The 25,649-nt window shown below is 41.9% G+C and overlaps 1 protein-coding gene across 15 annotated transcripts in view; it reads left to right on the top strand.

Annotated features, from left to right (window-relative positions):
• The window catches only part of col7a1l (collagen type VII alpha 1-like), a 428,727-nt gene that overhangs the window by 114,969 nt on the left and 288,109 nt on the right, over positions 1-25,649 (top strand). For all 15 annotated transcript variants that reach the window (XR_011955318.1, XR_011955319.1, XR_011955320.1 and 12 more), the window contains 13 exons: positions 2,031-2,111; positions 4,145-4,171; positions 5,728-5,772; positions 9,492-9,560; positions 10,357-10,452; positions 15,644-15,670; positions 18,575-18,628; positions 18,840-18,911; positions 21,142-21,201; positions 22,073-22,108; positions 22,551-22,595; positions 25,085-25,120; positions 25,282-25,326. Coding sequence is in view for 12 of the 15 variants with exons in the window: in XM_072562892.1 (XP_072418993.1) it covers positions 2,031-2,111; positions 4,145-4,171; positions 5,728-5,772; positions 9,492-9,560; positions 10,357-10,452; positions 15,644-15,670; positions 18,575-18,628; positions 18,840-18,911; positions 21,142-21,201; positions 22,073-22,108; positions 22,551-22,595; positions 25,085-25,120; positions 25,282-25,326 (693 nt within the window). In the remaining 3 variants the exon portion in view is untranslated. The remainder of the gene's footprint in view (positions 1-2,030; positions 2,112-4,144; positions 4,172-5,727; positions 5,773-9,491; positions 9,561-10,356; positions 10,453-15,643; positions 15,671-18,574; positions 18,629-18,839; positions 18,912-21,141; positions 21,202-22,072; positions 22,109-22,550; positions 22,596-25,084; positions 25,121-25,281; positions 25,327-25,649) is intronic.

Genomic DNA, 25,649 nt, shown 5'->3' with positions numbered 1-25,649 from the left:
CCATGAGCTCTAACCTTGCTAACCAAGTTCCTATAGGGAATCTTGTCGAATGCATTACTAAGTCCATATTGATCATGTCCACCACTCTGCCCTCATCAACTCTTTGTTACTTCTTCAAACAAACTCAATCAAGTTCATGAGACATGATTTCCCACACACAAAGCCATGTTGACTATCCCTAATCAGTCCTTGCCTTTCCAAATACATGTAAATCCTGTCCCTCGGGATTTCCCCCAACAACTTGCCCACCACCAATGTCAGGTTCAATGCTCTATAGTTCCCTGGCTTTTCCTTACCATCTGTCTTAAAAGTGGCACCACGTTTGCCAACCTCCAGTCTTCGAGCGCCTCACCTGTGACTATTGATGATACAAATATTTCTGCAAGGGGCCCAGCAATCACTTCCCTAGCTTCCCACAAAGTTCTGTGATACACCTGATCAGGTCCTGGGGATTTATCCCCTTTTATGCATTTCAAGACATCCAGCACCATCTCCTCTGTAATCTGGACATTTTTCAAGATGTCGTCATCTATTTTCCCACATTCTACATCTTCCATGTCTTTCTCCACAGTAAACACTGATGCAAAATACTTGTTTAGTATATCCCCCATCTCCTGTGGCTCCACACACAGGCTGCCTTGTTGATTGTTAAGGGGCCCTATTCTCTTATTTCCCAAGATTACATCAAGCTTTGCACTTTCTCGTAGGTACATCCACATACTGAATCAGAACATTTTCTTGTACACACTTGACAAATTCCTCTCCACCTAAACCCTTATCAGTATGGTAGTCCCAGACTGTGTTTGGAAAGTTAAAATTCCCTACAGTAACCACCCTATTATTCTTACAAATTCACCTATGAGCTCATAACATTGATCACTTAATCTCAAAATTTCTTTTCCTCCAAAAAGCTACTGAAGCTAGATAGTCAACGAGAAGTTTCAAAAATGCAATTTGTAGATCTTTGTTATTATTATTAAAGCTTAATAGTTGCACAACCATAGCAGGAGGATGGAAGATACAGAAAAGCCATTGATTAGGTGGAACAGGAGTGAAGGGCCGAATAGGTTATAATCCTTCCATCCATTGTCTCCATCTATACCTTCTGCTGCCTTGGTAAACAACTAACCGAATCAAAGACCCCTCCCAGCCCAGTTATACTCTCTTCCACCCTCTTCCATCGGGCAGAAGATATAAAGATTTGAATACATGTATGAACAGATTCAAGAACAGCTTCTTCCCCACTGTCATCAGCTTCTTCCCCGCTGTCATCAGACATTTGATTAGACCTCTCAAATGTTAATGTTTATTCCACACTGCATCTTCTCTGTGGCTGTAACACTGTGTTCTGCGCCCCTGATGCACTTCGTATGCTACGATCTGCCTGTAGAGCACACAAAACAACACTTTCCACTGTATCTCGGTACATGGGGCGCCATGGTGGCTCATTGGTTAGCACTGCTACCTCACAACGCCAAGGACCTGGGTTTGATTCCAGCCTCGGGCGACTGTCTATGTGGAGTTTGCACATTTCCCTGTGCATGCGTGGCTTTCCTCTGGGTGCTCTGGTTTCTGCCCACAATCCATGTGCAGGTTAGGTGAATTGGCCATGCTGAATTACCCATAGTGTTCAGGGATCTGTAGGTTAGGTGAATTTGTCAGGGGAAATGTTAAGAAATAAGGTAGGGGAATGGGACTGGGTGGGATACTCTTCAGAGGGTCAGTCTGGAATTGTTGGGCCAAATGGCCTGTTTCCATACAATAGGGATTCTATGAATGTGACAACAATAAGTAAAATTAAATCAAATCTCCTTGATACATGCTCGGTTGCTTGGACTGTGGGCATTGACTTGTCACTTGAGGTTTTCCTGTTTAACAATAGTCCAAATATTTACGTCAGAGTTTTGAGCAGTCAGCAAGCTGTTTTATCGAATTTGAAAATTCTTTATTCAGTGCTGTGTGTCCGGGAAATTTTATTTCAAATGGTTGGAAATTATTTGTGAAGATTGTACTGATTTGCACACACACAGGGCCTGCCAGGGAAGGACGGAATTCCAGGTCTCCCAGGTCGTCCTGGACGTACTGGCTCACCTGGTTCAACTGGACCGAGGGTAAGGAACTCCAGTCAAACACAAACTACCCTTCCTGTCTTTCGTGTTCCTTCCAGAAACATTGATTGTTCAAATTTTGAATCTGATTATTAGATGAGAAAAAAGCACCATTAATGTTGCATTGATAAACAGCTTTAAAATAGAACTGGATGGATATTTGGTTAAATGCAAGATTGAAAAGTGTTGTAAGGATAAGTACAGAAAGAAAAAAATCAGTAATGAGAGGACTGGAAAGGTCCCTGATCTGTTGGGGTCAATTACAAATTGACAGAGGGGGTGTGTGTGCAACAAACTGGACTTAACAAATCTATTATCAGGAATGAGACAAGCTAAAGAGTCTAAAATCTCACCTCTATCTCCTGAAACCGAATAGTCTTAGAAACTCATCTCACTCAACAGTCAATTGGACACTGGGCCTCCTGCACAGATTAAGCAGATTTGATTATGCAAACCATGTTCCCACACGAGTTGTAGTCTCAAAGCAAAGTTAGACAATAACTGGATGAAATAGGCAACAGGCAGGCTCTGACTGCTTCTTTTTAGTCAAGAGTGAATTAATCTCCTGTTCTGAAGGAATCACTGCAAGTAACTGGAAAGGAAAAGGCCGAAAATCTTTGTAAGGTTTTGTATTTTGTCAGGTGGCAAGGGGCAGCAGAACACCTCCTGCTGTGGACCTAAACTGACGAATTCTTAGCATCACCCATATCCACCCCTCCACTCCCAACCTCCCATCACAATTCCCTCCTTAATAGTCCTTTGGGTTTGCCTGCACCAAATGGACTGCAGTAGTTCAAGATAGCAGCTCATCACTACCTTCCCAAGGGTAACTGGGGATAGGCAATAAACTGGACTAGCCAGTGACATCTCAGGAGTGAATAAACAACATTGCGACATCTCCCTGAGGAGCCCAATCAGTCTGGCTTTGGGCTCTTCATCCTGTTACAGCAATATTTTCTCCTTTCAAAGGACCTATCTGAGGGTCACTGATGGCTTCCTGATCCCTCAGCATTGTAGCTTCTCCTCTCAGGACCTTCCTGAGGGCTGCTACTGGTCCAAGTTGCTGCCTATGGTGCTAGCGATTGGTTATGGATGCTCAACACTTCCTCAGCTAAATGAGGCTGAGGCTGTCATTTCTGTAGTTGGAACTAGCACAGAATGGCACACAGATTTTCCACTCCTCTGACTTATACCTTAATGTTTGCCTTGAGTCCAATTCCCTCCCCCAGTGTGGGATGTATAAATAGGGATCCCAGAGTCTGGGAGGGAACTGGAAGATATTATGCAATACCCTTTTCTCAGAGCATTAATTTGACTGTGTGACCCATATTACAGAAGATCATGTATGGAAATGACTTGAATGATCTCACTCACACTTCTGATATTCTTCTGCCTCTATATCATTCTTTTATGATCTGAAGGATCTTCTATTTGTATTATTTAAAATAACAAGATACTTTAACTGAAGTTAAATCCTTATAATATAGAATTAGTAAAATATGTAAATATTTGCCAGCTCAGTGATTTTGAATCATGGGGAAGTAGTTACACATGTCTGAGTCCACCAATTTAACTGTTCCTCCACAAAATAACATAACAATTTGTTCCAGTTGTTGAACAACAGAAATTGAAAAGGAGAACTGTACTCAGTGAATTAAAATAGAATTTTTAATATTTTAGCAGAATCTAATTAAAAGGGATTAAAATTGATTAACACACTTTTTGTTAGTCACAGTCTATTGAAGTGAAATCAGACCGGACAATTTCGAGAGATGGATATTTATTTAAAATAAATAAATAAATTAATAACTTCAACAGACGAGCAGATATAGAAAATTATTTTGAAATAGTGTTGTGTTTTTTGAATAATATCTCAAATAGCACAATTTAAATACATGCTTGATTTAATTATCAAATTAAATCTCTATTAGTTATCTATTTTTCTTTTTTCTTAAGATTGTTATAAACACGGACAGTTCAGAGGAACCAGCTCAGAAAATAGTAATAAGATGCTGTATTGTTTTCTTGTGTTATAGGGTCCCCAAGGAATACAAGGAGATAGAGTAAGTAACTAAGCAAAATCTAATTTCATCTGTACAGATACTTATGTGATGTTATTTTAATTTATTTCTGAAATCAAACACAGGTTATCAACTAATAAACCTCTAGCACTGATATGTATAATCATCAGGGGCGGCACAGTGGCTAGCACTGCTGCCTCATAGCACCAAGAATCCAGGCTCGATACCACCTTTGGGTGATTGTTTGTGTGAAGTTTGCACATTCTAGCCTTGGCTGCATGGGTTTCCATTGGGTTTCCTCACAGCACAAAGATATGCAGGTTAGGTGGATTGGCTGTGCTTAATTGCTGAGTGATGGGGCTGGGGTGAGGGGGAGGTTTAAGGCAGGATGCTCTGTGGATGAGTAGTGTAGACTTGATGGGCCAAATGGCCTCTTTTTGCATTACAGTGATTCTATTCTAGTGATTCTAGTGTTTCATAGGTGAGGCCGTGCAGTAAGTGTGAAGGTTTCTGGGGTCTGAATGACTCTGAGCCCCAATTTGTTTCTCCTTCAATATGAATGCTGGGAGGAATGGGGAGCAGGCTCCCAGTGGAACATCTGACACCAAGGCAGCTACCGAGGAGTTGAAAAATGTAGTAGTGGGAATCAGAAAATATGGGGATCCCATTTGACCGAGGCTTGAAAAGTATTTGAAAAATCAGAAAAAAAAATTTGAGACTTACTAGGGATGAGAAAGAGGAGCCCTGTATTACACCCATTTCCACTATAACTGAATTGAGTTTAGTCACTTAAGGGCTATTCAAGTTAACATTGGTCACTGGGAGAATAGTTTTGGTTGTTGGGGCCTGCCCATGTGTGGTGGAAGGACAAAGGAGTTCTCAATGCCCTTAACTACTGAGGTCTCCCTCTGAATTTACTCAACACTTAGTAAACCTATAGTACATGACAGACTGATAAAAGCAGAATAATGGTATTTAGACGTAAGCATCATTACCAAACTGCTTGTTTACTTGACAATTTCTCATCTCCCTAATTAGATTCCCAATATTGAATCAAATGGAGCCGCTAGATTTAGTACTTGCTGTAAATGAAGATTTCCCCATGGAAATTGAACTTTATCAGTGTTTAGAGATTGATTGATCAAAGGGCATTGAGGAATATTTGAACACAATGCACCAGAGAGTGACAGAGTGATTTGAAATTATCGATAAAAATTGCAAATTCTGTAAATCAGAAGCACAAAAGACAAAATACTGCAACTGCATTCCAGGTCATTCAAAGTCTAAAGGAGATCCAAATGCAGATTTAAATTGGGATCCTGCATAAGGGGGGATGCTATCTGCCTTGAATTCCAATGAAGAAAACCACCCAATCTGTTCGGTAGACTTTTCTCTGAGTCATTAATTGACACTACAATGTTCTGTATTGCTATTACTCATGGTGTTATCATAAGAGATGAATTAAAGAGAAGGATTTCTTATCAGTTTGTCCTCCTGCCTACCCTCGGCTTCCTTCTATGATAATGTTCAGGGATTCATCATTGCTTCCACAATTTTCTTCAGCATTTTCTTTAACCTGTGAACTTTCTTTCTCCTAGGGGCTCCCTGGATTTAAAGGACCTCCAGGTCCTAAAGGTGACAGAGTAAGTATTATAGTAACTGGTGAGCTAGTGGAAAAAAGTGAATAACTTGGAGAAATTGTAGAGAATGGGCCAATGGGCTGAGAAGTGGCAGATGGAGTTTAATTTAGATAAATGCAAGGTGCTGCATTTTGGGAAAGCAAATCTTAGCAGGACTGATCCACTTAATGATAAGGTCCTAGGGAGTGTTGCTGAACAAAGAAACCTTGGAGAGCAGGTTCATAGCTCCTTGAAAGTGGAGTCACAGGTAGATAGGATAGTGAAGAAGGCGTTTGGTATGCTTTCCTTTATTGGTCTGAGTATTGAGTATAGGAGTTGGGAGGTCATGTTGCTGCTGTACAGATCTTTTGGAATATTGCATGCAATTCTGGTATCTTTCCTATCGGAAAGATGTTGTAAACTTGAAAGGGTTCAGAAAAGATTGACAGGGATGTTGCCAGGGTTGGAGGATTTGAGCTCTAGGAAGAGGCTGAATAGGCTAGGGCTGTTTTCCCTGGAATGTCAGAGGCTCAGGGGTGACCTTATAGAGGTTTATAAAATTACGAGGGCCATGGATAGGATAAATAGACAAGGTATTTTCCCTGGGGTGGGGGAGTCCAGAACTAGAGGGCATAGATTTAGGGTGAGAGGGGAAATATATAAAAGAGACCTAAGGGGCAACCTTTTCACACAAAGGGTGTTATGTGTATGGAATGAGCTGCCAGAGGAAGTGGTGGAGGATAGTACAATTGCAACATTTAAAAGACATCTGGATGGGTATATAAATAGGAAGGATTTGGAGGGATATGGGCCGGGTGTTGGCAGCTGGGGTTGGGTTGGGATATCTCATCGGCATGGACAAGTTGTGCTGGAGGGTCTGTTTCCATGCTGTACATCTCTATGACTCTAAGTCAGTCCCTTTGAGGATTATGATAACAAGGAACTACTTCTACTACAGATGTATTGGTAACCAGAGAGTGCAAATTTAAGACAAAATAAACTAGAGATGGCATAAGGAAATGTATATTTTCAATATGTTGTTATGATCTGGAATGCATCACCTAGCAGGGAGTTGGAAGCAGATTCACTTAAAGTTCAAAAGAGAATTGGATAAATGTGGGAGAGGGAAAACAGTTACAAAAATAGGAGAAAGGATAGTCACTTCAAAGGCACAGACACATTGAACCAAATGGCTTCCTTCTGTGGTGTATGAATCAGGAGTAAATTAGGCTGCTGTTATTGCTTATTTAATATGTTCTATTTGTTTGGGTGCCATGGCACAAAGCAACAAGGCAGATATTAAAACAAATTAGACCTGTCTGGAATTCTACAACCACCCCACTAAAGGCTGTGGATGCTGACAATTCTTTTAATCTTTCACAATTTGTGAGCACCTCTGCAAGACCAGTATTTTTTGTCCATCCCTAATTGCCCTGGAGAAAGTGGTACTGAGCTGCATTCTTGAATCACTGCAGTCCATGTAATGTAAATACACTCAGCGCTGTCGCAGTGTAAATTCAAAGTTTTTCACCCAGTGATAGTGACAGAACGGTAATGAAATTACAAAACATGACCTGCATAGCACGGACAGGGACTTTAGCTGGTGTAGTTCCCATATGTCTGCAGTCTTTGTTCTTCTGAATGGTAGAAATTGTAGATTTGGAAGTTGCTTTGAAAGAGGCTGAACAAGTTATTGCAGCAGACCTTCCACATTGTACGTGGAACCAAAGCTGCATGTGATCTTAAAATGCCTCCAAGCAGAAGGTATCAACTTTAACACCGAGTGTGAATTTGTTGAGAAAGCTGTACAATTCTTGGGACACATTGTTGACAGTGAAGTTATCATGGTGAATCTCAAGAAGACTCAGAACCCTCCTGAGAGAAGCAAAGTTTGAGTTATATCTATTTTAAATGGGCCACTCCTGATTTTTAAACAGTAACCCCCAATTCTTGATTCTCCCTCAAGAGCAAACATCATCTCCACATCTACCTGTCAAGTCCCATCAGGATCTTATACGTTTCAACCTCTTACTCCTCTAACTCCAGTGGATATAAGCTTAACCTATCCAACATTCGCTTAGAAGACACCCTACCCCCCCATTCTAGTTATTAGGTGGGTAAATCTTCTCTGAACTACCTCCAATGTAGTTACACCTTTTCCTAAATAAGATGACCAATACTGTGTTTAATACCCAAGATGTAGTTTTACCAGTACCTGCACAATTTACTTTTGTGTTCAAATTTCCTTACATTAAATGATAACATTCTATTTGCTTTCCTAATTACATGCTGTACATTAATACTAACCTTTTCTAATTCATGAACAAGGCCATCCAGATTCCTCTGCGTCTCCGAGCTCTGCAATCACTTACTATTTAAATAGTATGTTTCTTTTTATTTTTCCTGCCAAACTGGACACCTGCACATTTTCTCACATTATTTGCCACGTTCTATGATTCTATGATGTGGTTATTCTGGATAATTGGCCACAAGTTGTTCATGCTCCACCCAATTTGCAGCAGTTCTCGTGACAAGCTTGTGAGGATGCCCACAATCAGATGGAAATCCAGGCTTGGGGTCAGGACGGTTGGGTTGCTCTTCAAACAAGATACCAGCTTCTATATGACACTGCTAAATTATACATTCGCCCGACTCCAATTGCTCTTGCACCAACAGAGTTTCTGCTGTTCAGAAAGCTGAGGAATTATTCTACGGAAGAAATTGACTCCACTTTTTCACCTACGGGACAAGACATATATAATAAAGAGCTTTGCTATTGTGTGCAATAGGCCTCATGCCACACTAGGTACTATGGTGCAAGATTGGCATCACATTTAGGATGGGGCAACAGGATCAGGGATCTGTACAGAAATGGTATGGTCATCCAAAACATTGTGACCGCTAAAGGTCATACATTGGTTGCACTGCCTTCGAGGTCAGAGCAAGGATCCAAAGCAGCCTTACCTCATTACAAATTAATCACTTGTGAGGAACCCAAGAATGAACTTGACCTCAGACTGTCAGAGAAAGAATCAAAGTCACTGGTCTTCAACCCAGAAAACTATGAGTCCTCCAAATCCAAAGAGAACACATTCTAGGAGAATAATGGAACCTCCAAATGGCTGAATTTGCGAAGTCAGTGATTTATGGATGGATGAGATAATGATAGATGTAATTATATACACAAATGTATGATATTAAAATCTGTGAGGAAAAGTTGTCTAATGGTCTAACAGCATTCAATGCTATAAGCAGCACCCACTTTGATATTATGTGAAGTGTGGACAGAAAAGCTTAGGATTTCGAAGGAGTGAGATCTGGTCCTCCTCAAAGTCCCTTCTATCAATGTAAGCTGTAGTTCTTGCATCAATCTAAGATGCAATAAAGTATTTTCTTTGAACCACAAGACAGTCTTAATGTTAGACCGGAAATTTATTTTCCTCGACTACACTAGACCAAGCAGGTCCTACACTTAAAGAAGATGATGGCAACAATCTTTAAGATGAGCATCAGCTAATTCAGCAATGAGCTGGCACACCCATACAACAAGCAGCAGAGTTCTTCACCCTGAAGTAAGGAGAGAAACTATTACACAGCTGCTGCACGCGGTTGCACCTCTGTCTCAACGTTATGTTGAAAACATTTCCAGATTTCATTTTTTTTTGTAAAGGGCAACTAAATCCAGTCTTTACATATTGTCAGCTATTCCTTTGTCTTCACCTGATCTCTTTGTCTTTACAAAGGGAGAACCAGGATATGTTCTGGGAGGAACCGATGTCATTCCTGGGCAGAGAGGGGAACCTGGGTCCCCAGTAAGTATTATTTAAAATACATGGAAATAAAAAATAAGGGTTTCCAAAAGCTCCATTTTATATGGACTTTTCATATTTTTTTCATTGATGAGATGCAGGCATTACTGATTAAGGCAGAATCTCTAATTGCTGAGAAGGCAGTGAAGAGTTAATCAAATTTCTGTAGCTCTGGAGTCACATGTTGGTCAGACCAGGTAAGGACAGGTGATTGTCTTCACTAAATGAACCAGGCGGGTTTTCATGATCCATTTACATGGTTTCCATTAGACCAACTTTCACCTGAATTCAAATTTCACCATCTACCGTGGTAGGATTCAAGCCAAACCCATGTGCTCAGAAAATTAGCCCCGAGTTCAGGAGTACTAGTCAAGTGATAACATTATTATGGCATCACTTCCCCAAGACTTCTGATTAAAGCACTCATTTACTCTGTCTGCTACTGGTGATGCCTAAAGGGGGACTTTATTTCCCATATAATTTTTATAAGCTTTAAGGAAAAGGAATGGTGTAGTGATTCTCAGTTGCTTCAAAGTTACTGGTTGTAGGCATTGAAGCAAGATATTGTGCCAGTATATTGTCAATTTGGAACTCTATTTACAAACTACTGCACCATTCTGTGGGTGGAGCTTCACAGCATCTCACTCTGTGGATTCTCCAGGTTTGCAGTAGAACAGTGAGCTAATCCAAAGATACTGCTTTGTGCACAGGTAGCTTTTGTCCCCTCAGCTCGTGTTTGCACAAAATTCCATTTGGATGAGAATTTACTCTTCACTGCCTAAGCAACTTCTATATTTAGGGTCCGAGCGGTGAGCCAGGATTTCCAGGTGTGGCAGGTCCACCAGGGCTTCCAGGACAGCCGGGACCTCAGGGACCACCAGGTCTTTCTGTCAAGGTCAGTAGCCATGTCAAAGTGGTTATTCTTCTCACATTTATTCACTGAATCATTGCATGCATTTGGGGTTGCCAACTCTGAATACATGTATTCCTGGGAATTTTACTGCTTCAGTTCCCCGCCTACCCCCTTGTCCCTCCATTGGCTGCACAAATCTCTACCCTCACAGTCCACCTTCCAATATCAGTTGGAAAGTAAAAATCTCTCCTACTTGTTAACTTAGAAATTTGAGCTGGTGCACTTTTTGCCTGTGTCTAATCCCCTGGAGAACATGGTCGTGAGCTGTCTTCTGGAACAGGCATAGTCTGTGAGATGTCGGTATTCATAGGCAGGAAATATAAAGAGGCAAGAGTGTGGTGCTGGAAAAACACAGCCAGTCAGGCAGCATCCGAGGAGCAGGAAAATCAACGTTTCGGGCAAAAACCCTTCATGAGGAATGAGGCTGGGAGCCTCCGGGATGGAGATATAAATGGGAGGGAGTGGGGCTGGGGAGAAGGTAGCTGAGAGTGCAATAGGTAGGTGGAGATGGGGGTAAAGGTGATAGGTCGGAGGGAAGGGTGGAGCGGATAGGTGGGAAGGAAGATTAACAGATGGGACAGGTCATGAGGACGGTCTGAGCTGGAAGGTTAGAACTGGGGTAAGGTGGGGCAAGGCGAAATGAGGAAACTGATGAAATCCACATTGGTGCCATGGGGTTGGAGAGTCCTAAGGCAGAAGGTGAGGCGTTCTTCCTCTAGGCGTCAGGTGGTGAGGGAGTGGCGGTGGAAGAGGCCCAGGACCTGCATGTCCTCAGCAGAGTGGGAGGGGGTGTTAAAGTGTTCAGCCATGGGATGATGAGGTTGATTGAGTTTTTTGAAGAAGTAACAAAGAAGATTGATGAAGGCAGAGCAGTAGATGTGATCTATATGGACTTCAGTAAGGCATTCGATAAGGTTCACCATGGGAGACTGATTAGCAAGGTTAGATCTCATGGAATACAAGGAGAACTAGCCATTTGGATACAGAACTGGCTCAAAGGTAGAAGACAGAGGGTGGTGGTGGAGGGTTGTTTTTCAGACTGGAGGCCTGTGACCAGTGGAGTGCCACAAGGATCGGTGCTGGGCCCTCTACATTTACATAAATGATTTGGATGCAAGCATAAGAGGTACAGTTAGTAAGTTTGCAGATAACACCAAAATTGGAGGTGTAGTGGACAGCGAAGAGGGTTACCTCAGATTACAACAAGATCTGGACCAGATGGGCCAATGGGCCAAGAAGTGGCAGTAGGAGTTTAATTCAGATAAATGCGAGGTGCTGCATTTTGGGAAAGCAAATCTTAGCAGGACTTATACACTTAATGGTAAGGTCCTAGGGAGTGTTGCTGAACAAAGAGACCTTGGAGCGCAGGTTCGTAGCTCCTTGAAAGTGGAGTCGCAGGTAGATAGGATAGTGAAGGCGTTTGGTATGCTTTCTTTCATTGGTCAGAGTATTGAGTACAGGAGTTGGTAGGCCATGTTGCGACTGTACAGGACATTGGTTAGGCCACCGTTGGAATATTGCATGCAAATCTGGTCTTCTTCCTATTGGAAAGATGTTGTGAAACTTGAAAGGGTTTAGAAAAGATTTGCAAGGATGTTGCCAGTGTTGGAGGATCTGAGCTACAGAGAAAGGCTGAACAGGCTGGGGCTGTTTTCCCTGGAGAGTCAGAGGCTGAGCGATGACCTTATAGAGGTTTACAAAATTACGAGGAGCATGGATAGGATAAATAGACAAAGTCTTTTCCCTGGGGTCGGGGAGTCCAGAACTGGAGGGCATTGGTTTCGGGTGAGAGGGGAAAGATATAAAAGAGACCTAAGGGGCAACATTTTCACTCAGAGGGTGGTACGTGTATGGAATGAGCTGCCAGAGGATGTGGTGGAGGCTGGTACAATTGCAACATTTAAGAGATATTTGGATGGGTATATGAATAGGAAGGGTTTGGAGGGATATGGGCCAGGTGCTGGTAGGTGTGACTAGATTGGGTTGGGATATCTGGTTGGCATGGACGGGTTGGACCGAAGGGTCTGTTTCCATGCTGTACATCTCTATGACTCTATGGTGTGGGTGTCTCAGAGATGTTCTCTGAAGCGCTCTGCAAGTAGGCATCCTGTCTCCCCAGTGTAGAGGAGATGACAATGAGAACAATGGATACAGTAAATGATGTGTGGAAGTGCAGGTGAAACTTTGATGGATGTGGAAGGCTCCTTTGGGGCCTTGGATGGAGGTGCAGGGGGAGGTGTGGGTGCAGGTTTTGCAATTCCTGCGGTGGCAGGGCAAGGTGCCGGGAGGGGAGGGTGGGTTGTTAGGGGGCGTGGACCTGACGAGGTAGTTGCAGAGGGAACGGTGTTTGCAGAAAGCGGATGGGGTGGGGATGGAAATATATCCTGGTGGTGGGGTCTGTTTGTAGGTGGCAGAAGTGGCGGAGGTTGGTTGGGTGGAAGATGAGGACTGGGGGATTCTGTCCTTGTTGCAATTGGAGAGATGGCATTCGAGGGCGGAGGTGTGGGAAGTGGATGAGATATGCTGGAGGGCATCATCAACCATGTGGGAGGGGAAATTGTGATCTTTAAAGAAGGAGGCCATCTGGCATATTCTGTGGTGGAACTGGTCCTCCTGGGAACAGATGCAGCGGAGGTGGAGGAAATGGGAATAAGGGCTAGCATTTTTGCAGGAGGAAGGATGGGAGTTGGTGTAATCCAGGTATCTGTGGAGTTGGTGAGTTTGTAGAAAATGTCAGTGTTGAGTTGGTTACCATTGATGGAGATAGAGAGGTGTCCGAGATGTCCAGGTAAATTTAAGGTCGGTGTGGAATGCGTTGGTGAAGTTGAACTGTTCAACCTCCTCCTTTGGAGCACAAGGCAGTGCCGATGCACTCATCAATGTAGCGGAGACAAAGATGGGGAGTGGTGCTGGTGTAACTGCAGAAGATATTTTTAATAGGTGGATGCTACCTTACCAGCTGTGCTTTCCCAGCACCACACTCTTGACTCTGATGTCCAGTAGCTGCAGTACTTACTTTCGCCTAGGAATATAAAGGGTTTGACTCCATGACACTGAAGGTATGTGGGAAGAATTCCAGGTCAGGAAATTGCTTGTAATTTAGATGGATCTGGAACCCAGTGGTGTTCTCATGCATCTGCTGTCCTTGTCCTTCTAACTGGTTGAAATCACAGATTTGGAAGGTGCCATCAAGTAAATTATCTTGGATGATTGTTGATCATCAGTCCTTTTCTTCATGTCCATTATTTTAATAACTAATGAATTTTAAAAATGTTCAAAGAAATATAAAGCCTAACTTCTTTTTAAATCTCTCAGGATTGATATTCTGAATGCTGCTCATACCTGTGTCTGGGACATTCATTTTTAATCCCTGCAAACTCTGGGGCAATCCTGGCTACATCCTGAACATAGGATCATATTAATTTAATCTAATGATGGGATGTGGGCACTGCATTTGTTGCCCATCCCTATTTGTTGCCCATCCCTATTTGTTGCCCATCCCTATTTGCCCTGAATGGCTTGCTAGGCCTTTTTGGAAGCCAGATAAGACTGCATTGCTGTGGCTGTCGAGTCATAGGTAGACCAGAGCCACAGCTATAAAAATTGAGGCAAGTTCTCATGGTTGTGACTGTTGAAACTGATATTATATTCCAGATTTATTAATCAAATGTAATTTCAGCCAGCTGTCATTTGAACCCACGACATCAAAACATTAAATTGAGTCCTTTGGATTACTAGCCCAGTGCTATGACTACAGTGCCACCATCTCTCTTTCAATTACCCAAATGTTGAGGTGCTGGTGTTGGACAGGGGTGGACAAAGTCAGAAGTCACATGACACCAGATTATGTTCGAACAGGTTTATTTGAAATCACAAGCTTTCAGCGCACTGTTCCTACGTCAGGAACTTGACCTGATGAAGGAGCAGCACTCCAAAACCTTGTGATTTCAAATAAACCTGTTGGACTATAACCTGGTGACATGTGACTTCTGGCTTCAAATTATTTTAAATAACTCAAATTAGGGGCAGCACGGTGGCACAGTGATTAGCACTGCTGCCTCACAGCACCAGAGACCCGGGTTCAATTCCCACCTCAGGCGACTGTCTGTGTGGAGTTTGCACATTCTCCCCGTGTCTGCGTGGGTTTCCTCCCACAGTCACAAAGATGTGCAGATTAGGTGAATTGGCCATGCTAATTTGCCCGTAGTGTTAGGTAAGGGGTAAATGTAGGGGTGTGGGTGGGTTGTGCTTCGGCGGATCAGTGTGGACTTGTTGGGCCGAAGGGCCTGTTTCCACACTGTAATCTAATCTAAACTCAGGTTCATTATTTGTGATCTATTCCATCATGTACTGAAAACAACCAACCAGTTGTAAGTTAGTGGTCAAGATTTTGTCTTTGTGTGACAGTACGTTGCGGGTGATAGTGAGTTGACTGCCTGATTGTCATCTGTTGGTATTGTTGTTTCTATTGAAGCTAATGGGGAGAGATGTGAAATGGGCAGCAGACTCACTATCTCCAGATTCACTATATAGTTTACAGCAAAGTCTTAAATTATTTTTGGTAACTGTTGACTGAAAAACTGCAAAAGTTCTTATCGTCTAAAATTGTCAAACTGAATATTGAATGTTGAAGGTTACAGCATAATAAATCGAAGGCTGAGGCACAGTTCATCGATCTTTCAGTGAACTAGGAAGGTTAATCACCCACAACATAATAAGTGAATAGTTCATTAAAGCAATAGAGGATAATGCCTTTTGAAGAAATTGTTTTCAAGATTCCTCTGAATTAATGTAAGTTTATTTGGCCCAGTAATAGAATTTAATTTTTAAAGTCTCCCACCCCAAGTTTGCAGGACAAAAGAATTTTCATTTGCAATCACTCAGACTTCACTTTACTCAGCCCCAACAATTTGCATTGATACCTCAGGAGTGAGATACATGGAAATTGGCAAAACAGTGTGGGAGAAGAGGTTCTTTAATGCTGCATGTTGGTTTGCATTTTGACCAGGGCATACTGACTACATAAAAACTGTCCTGTTGCTTAGTGAAGATTTCCAGGGGAGCCACTCCTGCCATAATTAGGTCCCTGGGAGATGGGCTACTTTGCTCCGTCATTACATTTACCATTATTCTTCAGCATCTTATCAATTGAACTGTCAATTGTATCTTCCAGGGTGAGCCAGGAGCTTCTGGTACTCGGGTAAGTAGTCATTTATTTTATCTTTTCTACCAAACCAGCAACAGACTTCCCTCAGGGCATGAAACCTGTTCATAATGCCTGAAGAACAAGGGGAACTAACTACAATGCACTGATTTGGAGGAACAGATAGTTCAGGAATGACAAAGCTGCTGTTCTGAACACAGACTCTCCTTCCCACGCTGACTGCACCAGCTCCTCCAAGTTCCCCCCTCTCCAGATCTTGCTGCTCCTCCAGAGACAGAATCTATGATTAGAGAAACAGCAAGGACTAGAGGGAGGTCACTTGCTGATAGGTGTTGCGCTGGTCCTGCTGGTTACACGTAGGAGGCCTTTGGCTGCATTACCAGACACTACTTTGACCAGATGCTTGATCACTAGTCTGACCTGCTCACCATCCTCCATAATGAAGGCAAAGAGGAAGTGGGGGCCAAAACTTAGATGCAATTAGGGTTGAGATTGTTGATGGGGTTGCAGTCTTTACTAGCCTGGAGCTGGGCCTGGGCTTGGCAGAGTGGGGATGGTCTGTACTGGGTGGCAAAAGGATTGTTGGTGTGTAATGGGGGGTGTGAGGATCCTAACTGGGCTGGCAGAATGCATTAGACAGGGTGAGATTTAGGGGTATGTACTGGGTAGCAGATAGGATGGTGGATGGTGGATGGTGGACTGTACCCGGATGGCGTTGAGATGTACCAAGCTGGCTGAGATGGGAATGGAAGTACGAGTAAGAGTGAGACTGTGCGTCACTATTGGGCTAGAGTGATACAGAATTATTGTGGGCCATCTACTGGTCTGGATGAACACCTTTGTTTAAAGGTGGGAACTGAGTCCAGATTATCTTGGGAATACACTTGTACCCTTCCTTCAGTTTGAGAGGATCCTTTACACAGTCCTTTGAACACTGGACTATGATGGGCCAAGTGATATATGGAATGTAAGTGAGGGGTGCTATTCTTTGGGTGAATATGGTTACTTTCATTCCCTCATTGTTGCATCAATCAGAAGCTTGAATGTTTTATTGTAAATGAAGGATTTTTTGTTCACACAACTGTATACTATTCAATTTGGAAAATAAGTTGTGGGGAGAGAAAGCACAAGGCTGAAAGTCCACGTAGGGATAATATATTCACGTTTGCTGTGAGCTCCAGGCAATCTATTCTCAGGCCCATTCATGTGTAATAAGTTGCTCAGAGGGACCAGAGCAATGCCGAATCTGGTTTGCTCTCTGTGAGAGTAATTTTAATCTCACTTGGCAGGTGAGAAACAGATAAGATAAAACAGCCGCTCAGTTTTACTGCAGCCCAACTTTACTTTCCGTTGAAATCAAAAGCTTGGTTTAGAATGGGTGGACAATCCAATACTGGTGGTTTCTTGTCTGAGATTAAATTAAAATTATCCACTAGGCAGCACGGTGGCTCAGTGGTTAGCACTGCTGCCTCACAGCACCAAGGACCTGGGTTCAATTCCAGCCTCGGGTGACTGTCTGTGTGGAGTTTGCACATTCTCCCAGTGTCTGCGTGAGTTTGCTCCGGTTTCCTCCCACAATCCAAAGATGTCAGGTTAGATGAATTGGTTATGCTAAATTACCCAAAGTGTTCAGAGATGTGTAGGTTAGGTACATTAGTCAGGGTAAATGTAGAGTAATAGGGTAGGGGAAATGGGTCGGGGGGGGGGTTGCTGTTTGGGGGGGGGGGGAGGTCAGTGTGGACTTGTTGGGCCAAAGGGCCTGTTTCCATACTGTAGGATTACTATCCTATTCTATAATTTCTCATCCACCATACAGGAGTTGATAAAACATTGTCTTTTTTTCCAAACTTTCTATCTCAATAAATAAATAAAAATTCTACTTCAAAGACATTTCCAAACCTAGATTTTGTTCTCATGTCTTTGTGTTGGCCTTGAGCCCAAGATTGTATGACTCTGATTTGTCAGCAAATGCTGAATAAAGATGGTGCTGATTTTATGTTCAACTTAAGACATTTGTTAACTTTATTTTGATGAAATGTGAAATAGGTGATCATTTTCAAGAATTCAAAGTGTATGGCAAGAAGAATGAAAGTTACAAATAACGTTAAACCTGATTTTGAGAAGAGCCTCTTTCTTCAATGAATGCTTATTAAATTGGAAAATAAAACAAAATGGATGTAAAGCTTCACATTAGAAAACATACAGTAAGAAGGAATGATAGGAGAATGAATACACTACAAAAATTGTGATGATCAATTGCTAGGGGTTTCTCATCTTTAATACCTATTATTCAGCTATGACTTATCTTAAATTGACATTTCTGTATTAGAAACCCACTGCTTCCAAATTCAAAGCAAAACATGAGCACTTTAAATGGTGATATTGACTGCAATAAAACAATTGTTCCTAAGCCAGTTGTCAAAGTATGTAATTAGACATTAACTCTTCCACTGCAGAAAGAAGTAGAGGCTAAAACATGTTTTCCAGAAGGAATTAACCATACTCCTTAGAGCTAAAGGGATCAAATGATCTGGGGGGAGAACAGGAACAGGGGACCGAGTTGGATAATAGCCATGATCACATTGAGGCAGTCTTCAAGGGCTGAATGACCTTATCCTGCCCTCCTGATAATATTTATAACAGGATACAGTTAACATATCTCTGTTTCCTACTTCCATGTCCCAGCACTCTTCTCCTAATATTTACTAATCAACCTATTCAGAGGTATTATTTCACATCTCTGGAGCAAGGAGGTCTTAAACCAGGATCACCTGTCATAGATGTAGGGACACTACCACTTCAACCCAAAAAGGCCCCAAATAATTGTCCTTGATCTTCAATTAAACAATGCCTGTCACCTGTGCACATTAATGATATAATTAGCATGTAATTAACATAATATTTTATCCAGTCATAATTGCATATCTGCTTAATTAACAGGGTCAACGTGGGAAACCTGGCCTGAAAGGTGATAAGGGAGATACCGGAATTCCTGTAAGTTTTCGCTCCATATAGGATCTTCTCAATGGTGAATGGGGAGATGCAGTGCTCTGATACAGCCAGAAGGACAGCCATTGTAATAGTGGTGGCCATCCAGTAGTCTGAGCTCTGATCACAATCAGGAATATAGCCTGTGAATATTGAAGGCCTGGAAGGTGTTAAATTATTGCAAGAATAAACATTTGTTACTCATTTTTCTGTTCAGGGAGTTGCTGGTTTGCCTGGACCAATTGGACTTGATGGATCTCCTGGGGCCCCAGGGTCCAAAGGGGAACAGGTAGCAGACTCTTTTTAGTTCCAGTGTTTCATCATTTGCATGTTCTTAACTTGGGCTCAAATTCATGGAGTATACCTCATTGTTCTTTCTGAAACTGTAACCCATTCCCCCTCACAGTATGGCTAGGAAGGAAGGAGGAACAGGAAGAAGCCATTTAGCCCTTTGAGCCTATTCTGCTATGCAACAGATCAGTGTTGATCTGTATCTGGACTTCATCTACTTGCCTTAGTTCAATGACTTGAAATACCCTCACATGGTTAATGCTTCCCACTCTTGTATTAAGTAGTAAAGGTCAGGAGGATTCCTGGTCACTACTGAATCAATTGATGACGGCATGGTTTTAATTAAAGACATTATAACAATGACTGCAAGCTGGGAACATGGAAAACCTCATTGATTAGTACCCAGACACGCAGCTCAGAATGCCTTATGTCAGTGGGTAGAGATCAGAGTATCAGCAATACCCTGCCCACTTAAATTGCTAATCAGTACTTGCAGTCCAGGTACACAGGTGAGAATAGGCTACTTATTGCTAGGGCTAAGAAGATTTCTGCTGAATTAAATTTATCCCTCCTTTTACCACAAGTCTGCTCCTTCACAACGTCAAACCTATCTCAGTGGGATAGTACTTGTGTCTCTGAATCAACGGGTATCGATTCAGTTTGCACTTCAGACATTCGAGCACTTAATCTAGGCTGATACTCTAATGCAGTATTGAGGGAGCCCTACACAGTCAAAGGCACTTTCAGTTGGATGAAATGTTAAAACAAGGTTAATTCTTTCTCACAATTTAACATAAAATATTCAATGGAACTATTTGAAGAAGAACACAATTTTGTTTTCTCTTGAGTCCTAGTAATATTTATCACTCAATCAGTAGCAATGAAATGTTTCGAATCCGAACTTGCACCAGACTTGAAACGTTAATTCTGATTCTCTCTCCACAGATGCTGCAAGACTTGCTGAGTTTGTCCAGCATTCTCTGTGTTTGATTCAGATTTCCAACATCTGCAGTATTTTGTTTTTAATCAATAATGCCTAGATGTGTACAAATTAGCTGTTGCATTCCTTAACCAGGCACTACGCCTCAAAAATATTTAATTCAATGTGAAGCACTTCCATTTGTCCAGAAAGGTGGTGTATAAATTGAAGATAATCTATTCTCTTGAAAATCAAAGAATCTAAATGACACAGTCACGTCTGGCTGGAATTTTACTAGCCCCTTAGCTGTGAGCTGGGATAGTTGGCAAAATAGTCCAGAAAGCATTTGCTGCCTGATATCTTCCAGCTTCCACGAAGGGAAAGTTGGCAGTTTGACTTTTGCTACACATTCAACTAAGCCATTTAAGTTCTTCATTAAGGTCCTCTTTTTGCTTCCACTGGCACTTGCCCACATCATGGAGGGCTTGATGCCAAATGAACAGGCTATCCAACAAAACTTTGCAGCATCTCAGCACACTCCAAGGCACATCTTGAATGGGTTATTGGCCATAGGGAGCAGTAGTCATCTCCCTTGGACATGGCTTTGCTTACCCACTGTGGTCATGACTGCTACCACCACTCCCTCACTACCGATCACCAGGACATGCTCCACTTGCCTTCTCTTGCCATTTCCTTACAGCTGTAGCCTCAGTACTTTGAGCAGTGGCATCGCTACAGTCACATTGTGACTGAGCTGGCTGCTCTTAGGGTTTAGCTACTGTTCTTAATGGAGATGACAACCACCTGGTACATACCTCCCAAGGCTTGCCATTCTTCTGAAAATTCAACCTGTAAGTGCTTATCTACTTACCAGTTCTAGTGGCACTGCCTTCATCCAAATGGGGCTGAGCCATCCAGAGCTGATGCTGAAATGTTTCCCTCCTTGAGAACTCAATAGTTCTTGATCAGCACTCAGCCTCTCAGTAATTTACATTTAAAATGGCTGCCCCCCCTCCCCCCATTTGACAAGTTTCAATTCAAAGTAATGGCTATTTTTTTTTCCCTGTAAGACAACGTTATACTGTACTAAGTATTACAATCTGACTTGGTAATGTTACATTTGAAAGTGGCTAGGCACAGATCCCTGATCTCATGATCCAAACATCCCTGGGTGATAGGTTGTCTCTTAATTGGTAAGATGAATGGTTTCACACATAACGACTACACCATTGCACAGTTGACAAATTTGTTAGTGGTGAATCATGCTTTTGCTGAAGAAAATTAATTTTGGTGATGAATTATCTTTTAGGGAGTTGATGGGATTGGCATCCCAGGAATACCAGGACAGAATGGATTTCAAGGAGAGAAGGTACAGTAGCTGATTCTGTCCTGATAACCATCACTGGAAAACAGCAAATGTATTGCATATGTAATGTGCCTAGGCAATCGTCCAGAAAGGTTCATATTTGATTCAACAACAGATAACAAACCTTTTGATCTGAATGTGCAACCTCATGCATCAATAAAGCTTTTTTCTTTATTATCATCCTGACCCTTGTAATACTGCAAGTAAATGTTCCAAGCAGTTTGAGTGATCAAAAATGAGAGGGCATCAATATAAGATTATATGTAAACGTTACCTGATGTCTGTGGAACATCTGGATACGTTTTTAACTACATTATGAACAATTATCTCAGAATATGGAAAACACCAAAGATGGACTGATTGGCAAAATGACCTGCTTCTACACTATACTTCTAATATAACAAGGAGACTACATGTGTAGGTAAAAAGGAAAATAACTGAAATAACAAATAGCGCCAGCTTTGAATTCATTTGGCGTATAGATTAAACAGACCATATAATTAATCATCAGACCTACAAGAATTTGAGAAGCTACATGAATGTTTTGGGGATGGAGTCCCCAGCATAAGCATTGATTCCATTGACCAGTGCATCTCCCTTTTAAAAACAAAGCTTTTCACTAGCTTTTAAGGTGGTATTTTGAATTTCAGTTGAAAGCCCAGTCTCAAACTAGTCCATCATATTTTGACCAGATGAATATTCTGCATGCTGGACAGAATGAGACTCTGCTGTAAGTTTAGTTGCCCATAGTCTTTGAAATGTGATGGTCCAAGAAAATTCTAGAATTGACTCCGTTTTTTGTACTTGTGAAGTAAGTCTTTGGTTATTGTGATATTTCCTTGATTATGAATTAATGAACGTCATGTTGTTTTAGGGAACGATTGGACCCCCAGGGATCCCAGGCCACAAGGCAAGTATTTAATATTTCTTCATAAACATCTTTAAAGATTAGAAGCAGGCCAACATCACAGCTTCTGACACAATCCTGTCTGACCTGGATGTAAGTCTATGCTGCTGTTTTATTTTAATTAACAAAATATTTACTTGTGTCTTCCACATGTATAACTCACAAATACTATTTTCATGTAAGTCGTGCATAGCAACTAGTTCCAGCATTTTCTATTTTTACTTCAGATTTTCAATACCCACAGCATTTTGTCTTTTTTAAAGAGGTCCACAGAATATTTGACTGGCCATCCCTGCTCCCAAAGTCTCCCCATTCCTGGATTTCTACTCATTCCCTGCCAGAATTAGGATGGTTAAATCCTTCTTAAGGAAGTGTTCATTCACATCAGTTGGGCATCAGAAATTTATTGAGCCAGCATTTTACTGATTCATTCTCTTTACTTTAGGGTAATCAAGGGGAAAAAGGGAGAGATGGAGAGGTTGGCCAAAAGGTAAGAGTTGTGGAGGCAACATGTAAATCAGACTATTGTTTATGCTGATGGCTTTGCAGACTTGAACACTTGCAGAAACCCTGTAAATAGGCTAGTGCTCCATTCTGGAATATCATCAATGTGACACCTAGCTTTGAGCTGGCTGCACTGAGTTAATGACAAAGACCACACCTCAACTTTTCATAAGGAGCTAACAAACTTCCAGAACAGGAAAAGATCACTAGACTCAACAATAGTCCTTTTTTGATTAAATTTGACTCCATCTCATCAAATCTTTATCATTCTCTCTTCAGATCTGCATCAAGTTATTATTTGGACTCACTTATACTGTCTTCCTTGCAGCTTCTCATAGAAAGGCAATAATAATTCTCAAGTACAACAATTTCTTTTTTTAGCTCTCAGTGATGGCTTTTCACCACTCGCCTTGATTTTCAAGCTCTCCTGACTTAACTCCATAATTTCTTTAAAAAATTCAGCTCATCCAAAACTCTTGTTGCCTTTATCGTATTATAGATTAGAGTGGTGCTGGAAAAGCACAGGAGTTCAGGCAGCATCCGAGGAGCACGAAAATCAACGTTTCAGCCAAAAGCCCTTTATCAGGAATAGAGGCAGAGTGCCTGCAGGGTGGAGAGATAAATGAGAGGAGGGTGGGGGTGGGGAGAAAGTTTTGATGAAATTATCCGATGACATTTCCACCACCTCCAAACGGACCCCACCACCAGGGATATATTTCCCTCCTCACCCCTTTCCACCTTCCGCAAAGACCATTCCCTCCGTGACTACCTGGCCAGGTCCACGCCCCCCCAACAACCCACCCTCCCATCCTGGCACCTTCCCCTGCCACCGCAGGAATTGCAAATCCTGCACCCACACCTCCTCCCTCACCTCCATCCAAGGCCCCGAAGGAGCCTTCCATATCCATCAAAGTTTTATCTGCACATCCACCAATATCATTTATTGTATCCGTTGCTCCTGATGCCGTCTCCTCTACACTGGGGAGACTGGACGCCTCCTAGCAGAGCACGTTAGGGAACATCTCTGGGACACCTGCACAAATCAACCACACTGCCCTGTGGCCCAACATTTCAACTCCCCCTCCCACTCAGTCGAGGACATGGAGGTCCTGGGCCTCCTTCACCGCCGCTCCCTCACCACCCGATGCCTGGAGGAAGAACACCTCATCTTCTACCTCAGAATACTTCAACCCCAGGCCATCAATGTGGACTTCACCAGTTTCCTCATTTCCCCTTCCCCACCTCACCCCAGTTCCAAACTTCCAGCTCAGCACCGTCCCCATGACTTGTTCTTCCTTTCCATCTATCCACTCCACCCTCCTCTCTGACCTATCACCTTCACCCCCACCCCTATTCACCCACTGTACTCCTTTGCTACCTTCCCCCATCCTCCTCTCTGACCTATTGCCTCCATATATTCAATGCAAGTTATTATTATTATCCTTATTGCCATAGTGGTATTTGAATCTTTCCTGAGTGAATAGTTTGCCTGGATAATCTTATCCCAGCCCTATTTTATAATATTCAAATTTATTTTAGGTCATCTAAATTCCCAATGCCTGAGTGTATCTTCACAGTTTAAAGATCTGGAGTTGGTCAGTTAGGGCTGAAGTGAGGAGAAATGTCTTTACCCAGAAAGTAGTGAATCCATGGAATTCTCTGTCACACAAAAGAGTTTGAGGCCAGAACATTGAATGTTTCAGGAAGGAATTAGGTATAGTTGTTAGGGCTAAAGGGATCAAAGGGTGTTGGGATGAAAGCTACTTAATTGGATGATCAGTCATGATCATATTAAATGACAGAGCAGGCTCAAAGGACCAAGTGACCTATTTCTAGTCCTGTCTTAATGTTTCCCTCATGATCATATGTATACTCTCTCCCAGAATTTTTTGAAGTCAGACACTAATTGGCAAAAATGTAAGATTTTCATATGCCCCATCAATTCTTAAAATAGGAAAACAGATGAGCAATGCCTGTCAACCTATTATTTCTCACCTTTCCCTTCTCTCATCACACCATTTAATTGGCTCTGGCCTGATTCTGAGATTTTTTTTATTCTTGCTACTTGGTATAGGACCATAGAAGCATAGAAAATTTATAGCATTGGAGGTAACCTGTTGAAGTCCAAACTTTTCCCCAAGCATGCAAATTTTAAAGATAATACTTAAAATAACTTATCAGTGCCAATGGCAAAACACTTGTTTTGGGTTAGATTTAGTGCAGTTGCAGCTGGTTTACTTTGAGCATTCTCCCTTTCGATGAAGATGCTGTCATATGAACTCACTAATTCCATTTTACTTTGAATGGATTAATATTTCACGAAGCAGGTGAGAGAGGAATTTGGTACAATCATGTTAAATATGTAACATTCTGACAGATTATCTATCCCTGATGTATAATTGTTCAGCTTTGCTGAGTGTGATTCTGCACTTTTTCTCTGTTAGTGAATCTAACATCTCCTTTTGAATCATATAGGGAAAACGAGGAATTAAAGGAGATAGAGGGGAAAAGGTAAGAAAATGGACAAAGCATAATTTTATCACTTAACTTGTGTATAGTATAACAATGTTTAGCAGCATTGATATTGTGGAGAAAAAAAAATGAGGTATTTGCTTACTCAATGAATGGAAAATTTTGCACTAATTCTCAACACTTTTTCATAATATCTTTAGGGAGACCGTGGAGAAACTGGGGAACCGGGACCACGAGGAATTGCTGTAAGAAAATATCATTTCCCTTCATTTCTAATTATTCTTTTTAGCATCATAATCTACATTGCCCATTACTTGTAGTCAGAGGGTCTTTTTTTCATGAGCTTATGGAATGTTAACATCCCTGGCAAAATCAGCATTTGTTGCCCATCTCTAACTGCCCTTCAAAGTGGTAGTGAGCTACTTCCTTTGACTGCTGCATTCTGTCTGGTGGAAGCACACTTACAGTGCTGTCAGGAAGGGAGTTTCAGATTTTTGACTCAAGTGGCCATGAAAGAATGGCGCTATAGTTCCAAATCAAGGTACTGTGTAACTGAGGATCACTTTCA

The sequence above is a fragment of the Chiloscyllium punctatum genome, chromosome 44, assembly GCF_047496795.1.
Source record: "Chiloscyllium punctatum isolate Juve2018m chromosome 44, sChiPun1.3, whole genome shotgun sequence".
Classification (NCBI taxonomy): domain Eukaryota; kingdom Metazoa; phylum Chordata; class Chondrichthyes; order Orectolobiformes; family Hemiscylliidae; genus Chiloscyllium; species Chiloscyllium punctatum.
Note: the sequence above shows the minus strand (reverse complement) of the source record. Positions and strands in the feature narration are given on the sequence as shown.